The 10000-nt window shown below is 57.0% G+C and overlaps 4 protein-coding genes across 4 annotated transcripts in view; 3 read left to right on the forward strand and 1 right to left on the reverse strand.

Moving 5' to 3' along the window:
• Nucleotides 1-1229, forward strand: part of PTSG_01210 (uncharacterized protein) — a gene marked incomplete at both ends in the record, with an annotated part of 10357 nt that extends 9128 nt beyond the window's left edge. Inside the window, 4 exons of the mRNA XM_004997126.1 lie at nucleotides 82-204; nucleotides 362-508; nucleotides 914-985; nucleotides 1107-1229. Of these exons, the coding sequence (XP_004997183.1) occupies nucleotides 82-204; nucleotides 362-508; nucleotides 914-985; nucleotides 1107-1229 (465 nt within the window). The remainder of the gene's footprint in view (nucleotides 1-81; nucleotides 205-361; nucleotides 509-913; nucleotides 986-1106) is intronic.
• Nucleotides 1230-1601: 372 nt separating this feature from the next.
• On the forward strand, nucleotides 1602-7438 carry PTSG_01211 (ATPase). Its single transcript, XM_004997127.1, has 8 exons — nucleotides 1602-2470; nucleotides 2821-3077; nucleotides 3405-3514; nucleotides 3777-4091; nucleotides 4354-4636; nucleotides 4952-5207; nucleotides 5511-5779; nucleotides 6024-7438. The coding sequence occupies exons 1-8, from the start codon at nucleotides 1687-1689 to the stop codon at nucleotides 7302-7304; spliced, it is 3555 nt and encodes a 1184-aa protein (XP_004997184.1). The 5' UTR covers nucleotides 1602-1686; the 3' UTR covers nucleotides 7305-7438.
• A 522-nt stretch (nucleotides 7439-7960) lies between these two features.
• Nucleotides 7961-9707, forward strand: PTSG_01212 (uncharacterized protein). Its single transcript, XM_004997128.1, has 5 exons — nucleotides 7961-8116; nucleotides 8369-8450; nucleotides 8638-8677; nucleotides 8996-9031; nucleotides 9240-9707. Exons 1-5 carry the CDS (start codon nucleotides 7995-7997, stop codon nucleotides 9566-9568), a joined length of 609 nt encoding a protein of 202 aa, XP_004997185.1. The 5' UTR covers nucleotides 7961-7994; the 3' UTR covers nucleotides 9569-9707.
• A 36-nt stretch (nucleotides 9708-9743) lies between these two features.
• Nucleotides 9744-10000, reverse strand: part of PTSG_01213 (quemao protein) — a 4123-nt gene continuing 3866 nt past the window's right edge. Inside the window, exon 12 of the mRNA XM_004997129.1 lies at nucleotides 9744-10000. This exon is cut by the window's right edge and continues 48 nt beyond it. Within this exon, the coding sequence (XP_004997186.1) occupies nucleotides 9962-10000 (39 nt within the window). The 3' untranslated portion in view covers nucleotides 9744-9961.

Below are 10000 nucleotides of genomic sequence, written 5' to 3' on the forward strand. Positions count from 1 at the left end.
ACACACACACACACACACACACACGCACACACACACACACACACACACACACACTCACACACACGCACACACACACAACAGATTGCACAGAACGTCTCGCCCGTGGACGATGATGGCGAAGGTGACGGCCCAAAGTTCCGCAAGATTGTCGACTATCCACAGAGCAACCTTTTCCGAACAGACACCGGCATCACCGAACTCGACGTGTGTATCTGTGTATGTGTGTGTGTTTCCATGCTTGTTAGTTTGTTTGTGAACGTTCGTGTGCGTTCAATCGTCTGTTTGTTTTCCTCACTTGACACGATCACGCCTTCGCTTTCGTTGCCCACCTTCCCCTGCTGCTCCGTGTCCTTGCACGCAGTTTTTCGCGCTGTCTGCCTCTGCGGACCAGGAACCGGACCCTGGCGCCGACAAGAGCGGGACCACCAAGGCAGACAAGGATGCACCGCACGCGACACAGCAGGACGATAACAACACGCCACCCACCGAGCACACCAGCGAACCGAATGTGTGTGCATACGTGTGTGCATACGCGCGTGTGTGTGTGCGTGTGTGCAAGTGACCGTGTGTGTGTGCGTGCGTGCGTGCGTGCGTGCGTGTGTGTGTGTGTGTGCGTGTGTGTGTGTGCGCGTGCGTGCGTGCTTGCGTGCGTGTGTGTGTGTGTGTGTGCGTGCGTGTGTGTGTGTGTGCGTGCGTGTGTGTGTGTGTGTGTGTGTGTGCAAGTGACCGACTGACTGCCTGACCGACTGACTAATTGACTGACTGACTGTCTGACCGACTGACTGTCTTGTCTGACTTGTCTGACTTGTCTGACTTGTCTGACTTGTCTGGCTGTGTCTTTTGTGTTCGTCGCTTCGTGCGTGCGTGCCCTCACTTGGAATCCACCTGCTCCCGCTTGGATGCAATGATGCAGGTGTGTGATGATGTCGAGTTTGGCCGCAACTGCATGGCCATTGTCGACACAGACCGCCTCCACTACGCACAGGTGTGCACACGTGTGTGTGTGCACTTTTGCACATGTGCGTGAGGGTGCTTCTCTCTCAAATCCTCACGTTCCCAACATACACACACACACACACACACACACACACACACACACCCTGCAGGACCACGGGTATAGCACGCTCATGTCGGCGCTTGTGCCCATCACATGCACCCCGCGCAACAACATCATTGTCGGCTGGCCAAGCACTGCCGAAGGAAACGAAGAAGCAGAAACAACCAGATAGCAGTGCAGTGCCACAATTTCATAAAAACACCAACAGTGGACACGAACATACACCACCATGCATCATCATCCACACACACACACACACACACACACACACACACACACACACACACACACACACACACACACACACACACACACACACACACACACACACACACACACACACACACGCACGCACACACACACACACACACACACACACACACACACACACACACACATCCACTCACGCCTGCGTGTCAAATGTCAAATCGCCAGTCATCATTTTCACAAGTCACAATCATCTGACGCGATTAATTGGGTTTCTGCTTGAAGATTTTTCTTTTTGGCGCGTAGAAATCGTGCAATTCCTCCATTTTCAGCACGCCACTCAAGCGCCCGCGCCAAGCAAGATCACACGCACACTCACAAGGCACAAAGCAAGCAACCCCCCCCCCCCCACACACACAGTGATGATGGAGACGCTGCTGCGTGTGGAGGGCATGACCTGCGGGTCGTGCGCGTCGAGCGTCAAGGCGTGCATCGAAAAGGTGATGCAAGGGGAGCCGTTCACAGCGGACGTCTCCGTGGCGGAAGGAACAGCAATGGTGCAGCACCCAGCTAGTGTCAGCGCCACCGCCATCGCCGAGGCCATCTCAGACATCGGCTTTGATGCGCGTGTTGTGTCATCCAGCAACACGCAAGGTGACACCACCACCGCCGCCGCCACAACAACGATCGAGTTCAACTCACCCCTCATGCAGGGCTTGCAGGAGAACATGAGCTTCACACCGGTTGACAACGACCAAAACGAGCAGCAGGCACAGCGGGCTGCCGCCACAACCAACCACGACGACCACGACGACGACACCGATGGCGACGTGAAGACATCACGCATTAGCGTGGACGGCATGACCTGCCACTCGTGCGTTGGCAACATCACAGATGTCCTCTCCGACACCGCGGGCATCGTCGATGTCGACGTCAGCTTGCAGGACAAGCTGGCCACCGTGAAGCACACCACGGCGATCAGCGCCCAGGCCATCGCAGACAGGATTGACGACATGGGGTTTGGCGCCGCGCCTCTGGACGCTGACACCGCGTCCGAGGAGGACACGTGCCAGCTGCTGCCCCGCTCCAAGTCGCCAGCAAGTGAAACGAAGAAGGCTGCTCCTGTCGATCGCGAGGTGCTGCCCGCCGAGGACGAAGACGACGACTCGGACGCCACACGCGAACTGCTGCACTTGCGCATCGAAGGTGTGTGTGTGTGTGGGGTGGGGTGGGGTTGTGGGGCTGTGTTTGGGATTCTTTGTGTGTGTGTACGTGTGTGTGTGTGTGTACGTGTGTACGTGTGTGTGTGTGTTTGGTTTTTTTTTTGTGTGTGTGTGTGATGGCTGTGTGTGATTGCTGACTGTATGAGTGGAATCGAGATCATGGGATTGTGTGCATCCGTTTGTGTGCGTGTTCATCTCGGCGGCTGAGGCGCCTCCACCCTACGGCTCACACACACACACACACACACACACACACACACACACACACACACACACACACACACACACACACACACACACACACACACACACACACACCACGCGTGCTGGCAGGCATGTCGTGCGCGTCGTGTGTGGCGGCCATTGAGACCCGCGTGGGCAAGTTGCCCGGGGTGCTGCGCGTCAACGTCGCGCTCCTGGCAGAGTCTGGCGATGTGGTGTATCTCCCAGACAAGATCAGCCCCGACACCATTGTCTCGTGCATCTCCAACGCGGGCTTCCGCGTGCAGGCCACCCGCTCGAAGGAAACAGACACGGTTGTCCTGTCCATCAACCTGCCCATCAAAAAGAGCGACGCCGACACCATCAAGGTACTGTGCTACTGTAGGTGGTGGCTTCCGTGTGTTGGTTTGTGTGCTGAGATTTATGTTTAGATGTGCGTGTGTGTGTGTGTGTGTGTGTGTGTGTGTGTGTGTGTGTGTGTGTGTGTATGTGTGTGTGTGCTGTTGTTGAGCTGCTGCGTGAACCTTTTTCTGCCACATCCCTCCCCTTTCTTACTGCCACATCCCTCCCCTTTCTTACTGCCACATCCCTCCCCTTTCTTACTGCCACATCCCTCCCCCTTCTCACTGCACATCCTCCCTCCTCCCTTGCTCACTACACATCACCCTCACCATTGAAACACCAACGAATTGCAGGAGAGGCTGTCGGCGCTGCAGGGGGTGCTGAAGGTGGACGTGGCCGTGTCTGACGCGCGCGTCTCTGTCGGCTACAACTCGTACGAGACGGGACCTCGCGACGTCCTGAAGTGAGTCTCAGTGCAGGCCAGTCTCTGTGTTGTGTGGTGTATGGTGTGTGCGTGTTGTGTGTGGTGCGTGGTGCGTGGTGTGTGGTGTGTGTACATATAAATATATATTTTTATACATATATTTGTATATGTATACACACCTCTCTCTCTCTCTCTGTGTCAGCGACATTGCACGCAACTGCGCGAACGTGTCGCCAAACCCCATCCACAAGACCAACGTGTGCGTTTGCTCACCCCACTTGTTGTTGTGCGCGTGTTGCAGCGCCGTGAACAACCTTGGATACGAGGCCGAGCTGGACCACAGCGACCAGCCCGACTACACGCACAAGAGCTCCATCCGCTTCTGGCGCCACACCTTCATCGCCGTCGTTTTCTTCTTCATTGCCGTGATGATGGTGCGCATGTGGCCAAAGTCGTGGGACGCGCGCATCACGGACGGCCTCTCCGAACGGAACCTGGCCATTCTGCTCATCTCCCTGGCTGCCTTCATCCCGGGTAAACCGTTTCTCGACTCGGCGCTCGCTTCCGTCCTGCACGGCTCTGCCAACATGGACGTCCTCATCTCCCTCAGCGCAATGTAACCCGCTGGCTTCTGTGCGTGTGTGTGTGGGTGTGTGGGTGTGTGTGTCTGTCTGTGTGTCTGTGTGTCTGTGTGTATGGCTGTGTCTCTGTGTGTGGCGATGTCTCTGTGTGTGTGTGTGTGTGGCCATGTCTCTGTGTGTTCTTGACTCAAGGCGAACTTGTGGTTGCCAGGGACAGGGTATGTTGTCAATTTGCCAATCAACTGCACGCACTTGCACTAACTCACATACTCACACACACACATATACTCTGCACAGCGCTGCGTTTGTGTATTCGCTTGTTGTGCTGATTGTGGCCATTGCGTCGCGCGAGGACTCTGGCGGCGGCGACCTCTTCTTCGAGACGGGCATCATGCTCTTCACCTTTATTGCCCTCGGCCGCTACATTGAGCACATTGCAAAGGGCAAGACCTCGGAGGCTCTCTCCCACCTGCTGTCCCTGCAGCCGCCACAGGCGCTGCTGCTGCAAGAGGACGACGACGGCAACGCTGTCGAGGAGCACATTGCCACCGAGCTCGTTCAGCGCGGCGACAAAATCAAGGTGCGCCGTCTGTCTGTCTGTCTGTCTGTTGTCTATCTGTGTGCCTGTGCCTGTGCTTGTGTGTGTCTGTCTATGTGTGTGTGTGTGTCTGTCTGTGTGTGTGTGTTTGTGTCTGTGTGTCCGTGTGTGTTCATGTGCCTGTGTCCATGTGCCTGTGTCTGTGGTGTAGTGTCCATGTGTCTGTGACTTTGTGTCTGTCAATTATTTTCACTACACGGACAATGTCTTCCTTCGTTCGCCCATCACCCCTCTCCCCCTCCCCATGTCCTTGCCGTCCCATGTACACTTCCTCACACAACCGCCACACTCATGCAGGTGCTGGCTGGGGAGAAGGCGCCCGTGGACGGGCGTGTCGTTGCCGGGCGCGGCGAAGTGGACGAGTCGATGATCACGGGTGAATCGCGACCCATCACCAAGAACATCGGCGACACTGTCATGGGCGGCACCATCCTTAAGACGGGCGTGCTCACGTTTGAGGCGACACACGTCGGCAAGGACACCAGTCTCTCGCAGATTGTGCAGCTCATTGAACAGGCGCAGATGTCAAAGGCCCCGATCCAGCGCATTGCAGGTGCGGCCACTGTTTTGTTCTGTGTGTGTGTAGGCCGGGGGCTTGTGTGTGTGTGTGTGCATGTGTATGCATGTCTGTGCGGATGAGTTCGTATTCGTGTGTGTGTGTGCATCTACACATCGCAAGTTCCAGTTGTGGCCTGAACACACACACACACTCACTCACTCACTCACTCACTCACTCACTCACTCACACACACACACACACTCACACACACTCACACACACACACACACGCCCACACACACTCACTCACTCACACCCGCGCACCCACTCACTCACTCACTCACAACAACAACGACAGACAAGATTGCTGGGCGCTTTGTGCCTGGCATTGTGCTGATGTCCATCATCACCCTCATCATCTGGCTCGCCCTCCTCACCACGGGCACTGTCCACTCGGACGAGTCAGACTCCAAGACGGCCTTCCAGTTTGCCGTTGCCGTGCTCGTAATTGCGTGCCCCTGCGCGCTTGGCCTAGCCACTCCCACAGCGGTGATGGTGGGCACAGGCGTTGGCGCACGCTTTGGCGTTCTCATCAAAGGCGGAGAGGCCCTCGAAACAGCCCACAAGGTGTGTGTGTGTGTGTTGCGTGTTGCGTGTTGCGTGTTGCGTGGTGCGTGTTGTGTGTGTTGCGTGTTGCGTGTTGTGTGTGTGTGTGTGTTTTTTTTTTTTTTTTTTTTTTTGTGTGTGTGTGTGTGTGTGTGTGGAGATCTTGCCTTGCCTCAACCTTGTTCAAGTTGCACAACATACCCTTCGCCCGCCGTTTCCTGTGGTCAAACTCACCTTTTCATGTCGTGTCGCTCGCTGTGTTAAGGTGACGACGATTGTGTTTGACAAGACCGGCACGCTGACCAAAGGCGAACCAAGCGTCACGAAAGTGGTGGCGTTCAAGAAACCCACGAGCGACGACAACGCCGTCAGCAGCGAAGGCAGCAGCGCGGCCAGGGCCCTTGGAAAGGCGATGAGCGAGGACGAGGTGCTGCAGCTTGTTGCTTCGGCGGAGGTCGACAGCGAGCACGTGCTTGGGCAGGCGATTGTGGCGCACGCCACGGAGCAGTTTGGGGCTGGCTGCCTGCGCCCTGCTGCGGACTACACGACGATTCCCGGGCGGGGCATCAGCGCGACCATTGAGGGCGTGGCGGTGCTGGTCGGCAGCCCGTCGCTGCTGGACGAGAGCGGCATTGCGGCGAGCGACGACGCGCGGGCACAGGTGCACGCACTGGAGGAGCAGGGCAACACGGTCGTGCTGTGCAGCGCAGACGGCGTGCTTGTCGGGTGCGTGGCGCTCGCGGACCAGTGCAAGGAGGACTCTGCGCAGGCTGTGCGGGTGCTGCAGAAGCAGGGCCTGCGCACGGTCATGCTCACGGGCGACAACGAGCGCACCGCCAAGGCCATTGCAGACCAGGTTGGCATTGACACGGTGTTTGCGGGCGTGCTTCCGTCCCACAAGGCGGCCAAGGTGCAGGAGCTGCAGGAGCAAGGGGAGGTGGTGGCCATGGTTGGTGACGGCATCAACGACGCGCCCGCGCTCGCTGCTGCGGACCTGGGCGTGGCCGTCGGCGCAGGCACGGACGTGGCCATTGAGGCCGCAGACGTCGTGCTGATCAAGGACAACCTGCTGGACGTGTTTGTGGCGCTGCACCTGTCCAAGGCAACGGTGCGCCGCATCCACTACAACTTCATCTGGGCCATTGTGTACAACGCGATTGGCGTGCCCATTGCTGCGGGCGCGCTGTATTCGCTGGGCGTGGTGCTGACGCCGATGATGGCCTCTGGGGCGATGGCTGTGTCCTCCGTGTCTGTGGTGTGCTCCTCGCTGTTGCTCCGCCGCTACCGCAGCCCGACGTCGCAGGAGATGGACGACGCCTCCACGCTTGGCCCGCGCACCAAGCAGCGCACCCTGCTGCAGCGCCTGTTCCCCATGCAGAGCCGTCGCAACGCGCGTCGCGATGGAGGGCGACAGCTGCGGCAGCGACCCCGGCGCCTGGACCTGCGCTCGCCAACCGTGGATGGCGGGCCGTCGTACCAGCGCGTCGCGTCCACGTCCTCGGTCGTCACCTTCGCCTCTGTTGGCTCCTCCACCTCCGAGGTGTAGCCAGCGCGAAAACGAAACGACCGCGTGGTTGTTTGTTTGTGCCTCTTGTGTGACGTTGGTGTGTGTGTGTGTGTGACGTTGGTGAGTGTGTGTGTGTGTGTGTGTGCGTTTGTGTGTGCGTTTGTGTGTGTGTGTGTGTGCGTTTGTGTGTGTGTGTGTATGTGTGTGTGTGTGTGTGTGTGTGTGTGTGTGTGTGTGTGTTGTGTGTTGTGTGTGTGTGTGCGTTTTATGCGCGTGACGTGCTGAGTGCTTTTGAGTGATGATGTGTCACCTCAGCCCCTATTTGTTACATGATGTGGTGATCGCTGCCGTTATTGCGTCTTTGCTTATTGTGGCCTCATGCGTGCCTGTGGGCGACGTGGTTCTTTGCTTCTTACCTGCTCTGTCTTGCCTCGTTGCCTTGTTGCCTGTTGTTCTTCCTTCCTTGCTCTGCTTCTTCCTTCCTGCACTTGCTTGCCATAAACCTTGATGATGACGCAATGCTTCGTCACAGCATGACGCAATCGAAGCTTTCAAGCAAGCGACAGCGCCCACAAATACGAAATTGCATGATGGGGATGAAGTTGCTCTGTTGCTGCAGCCACAAGCAACAATGCGTCGCCTCGATTGTTCCATAGTTGGTGGTCAGCGAGTCGTGCTTGCTTCATTTCTTTCTTCCACCACAAGTACACACACACACACACACACAGGATGAACGCTCGCGTGTTTGTTGCGGTGCTGACCGTGCTGCTGAGCTGCTCCACAGCTGGCGTGCTTGCTGAAATCTGCAACCTCAACCGGCCGGTCGAATGTGCTTCCTTTCAATTCTCATGGTGTGTGTGCCTCTGTGTGTGCCTGTGTGTGTGTGTGTGTGTGTGCCTGTGTGTGTGTATGTGTGTGTGTGTGTCGTTCTCTGTGTCCATCCGCCTTTGTTGCGTATCTTCCTGTCTTGCCCGTTGACCAAGCCTGTGCCCGCCCCGGTGTTCCATCCCACCTCCCTCTCCCCCCCCCATTCTCCTCACATCTTTCCCCTCTCCTCCGCCCACTTCCTCGGCTCCCTCTCCTCCACTCATCATCCTCCGCAGCCCGACAAGCTCGCATCACCATCATGAGGACTACTGCTGTCGCACTGGAAGCTTCAGTAGCAACCCAAATGGCTGTGATAACGTGAGCACCCTGTCATGTGCACCCGCTGTGTGATGGAGACAAGCGAGTGAGGCAAGCAAGGCGACCTGCTTGCTCTCTCTTGTGTCGTTGATGGCTCTGCGTGCTCGTGCGAGCATTCAGCGCCAACAAACCACAACACTGCACGCACTCACGCGTGTCTGACGTCGTGTGTTGTAACACACTGCAGGATTGCTGTGACTACTTCCTCTCCGGCCACATCATTGGCGGTAAGTGCGACCATGTCGCTGTTGCTTGCTTGCTTGCAGGCAACAACAACAACTGTGCATACACATCTTCACTTGCTGGTTTTCGTTCGCGCCTTCGCTTGCGTTGCAACTTTGGCTCACACGTCTTCACGTCCACGCAAACACACCACACACACGCACACACACGCACACACGCACACACCACATCCATACACGCACACACACACGCACGCACACTAAATCCATACACACACGCACACGCACGCACACCACATCCATACACAACACGCCCCCCCCCACACACACACATCCACGTCTCCTGTCTTCATGTCTCTGCAGCCATTGTGGGGACCATTTTCTTCGTTCTGATCGTCTGTAAGTCCCCGTCAAGTGCAAGCCTGCAAGCGTTGTGTTGTGTTTCCACCATCACTGCCTCAACAACCACTCACAAGCCAGCAACTCCCCCCCCCCAACCCCAAACAGCTGCTGTTGTCCCAGTTTCGCCCCCACTCCCATGTCCTCTACAATCATCTCACAGACCCTCTTCACCCCCCCCCCTTCGCCTTCTTTTCTCTCCCCTCAGCTGCCATCATGTACTGCTGCTATGCTGGGGTCTTGTGCTTTGCCGGGCGCGATGCACGCGACGGCAACGCAACCGTCATCACCACCACCACGACCAGCCCGCCCGTGGCTTCCAGCTCACAGCCGCCGCCGTACTCCCAGTACCCGCAGGCGTCCCCTCCTCAAGGCTACCCTCCACAGGGCTACCCAGCGCAGGGCTATCCACAGCAACAACAACAACAAGGCTACTACCCTCAACAGCAACAAAGCTACCCACCACAGCAACAACAACAAGAACAGAACCTTGCATACCCACCACAGCAACAGCAGCCGTATGACAAACCCTACTGAGAAGCCATGGAACTTGCGCGCGATTGGAAGCTGCACGTATGCCTTGATGTGATGCTTTTGTTGGACTCGGGCTGACAGGCGTTCGAGGACGCCATCAACTGCCCACTCCTCAACTCCCGTGAACCCCCCCCCCCCTTTTCCTTGCTGTGATTGTTTCATGCATGCTGTACACTGATGCACGTGTTGTTCGTTTATTGCGTGGACAGCAGCCTGTTAACATCGTGTTCTGCCTGGTGCACTGTATCCCTTGCCTCTGTTATGCGAGTCGCACCTCTTTGCCAGCGCTCCAATCCATAGTAGACATTTTTGTGAAGTGAGACAAGACATGAAACAAAACCGACAACAAACACCAACGCACAATATACGCATCCAAGCTAGCCGATGTGCGAGTGTTTACGACGTGGAAGGGGCCGGTGTTGCTTCTGCCGACGC

The sequence above is a fragment of the Salpingoeca rosetta genome, assembly GCF_000188695.1.
Source record: "Salpingoeca rosetta unplaced genomic scaffold supercont1.4, whole genome shotgun sequence".
Taxonomy (NCBI): Eukaryota; class Choanoflagellata; order Craspedida; family Salpingoecidae; genus Salpingoeca; species Salpingoeca rosetta.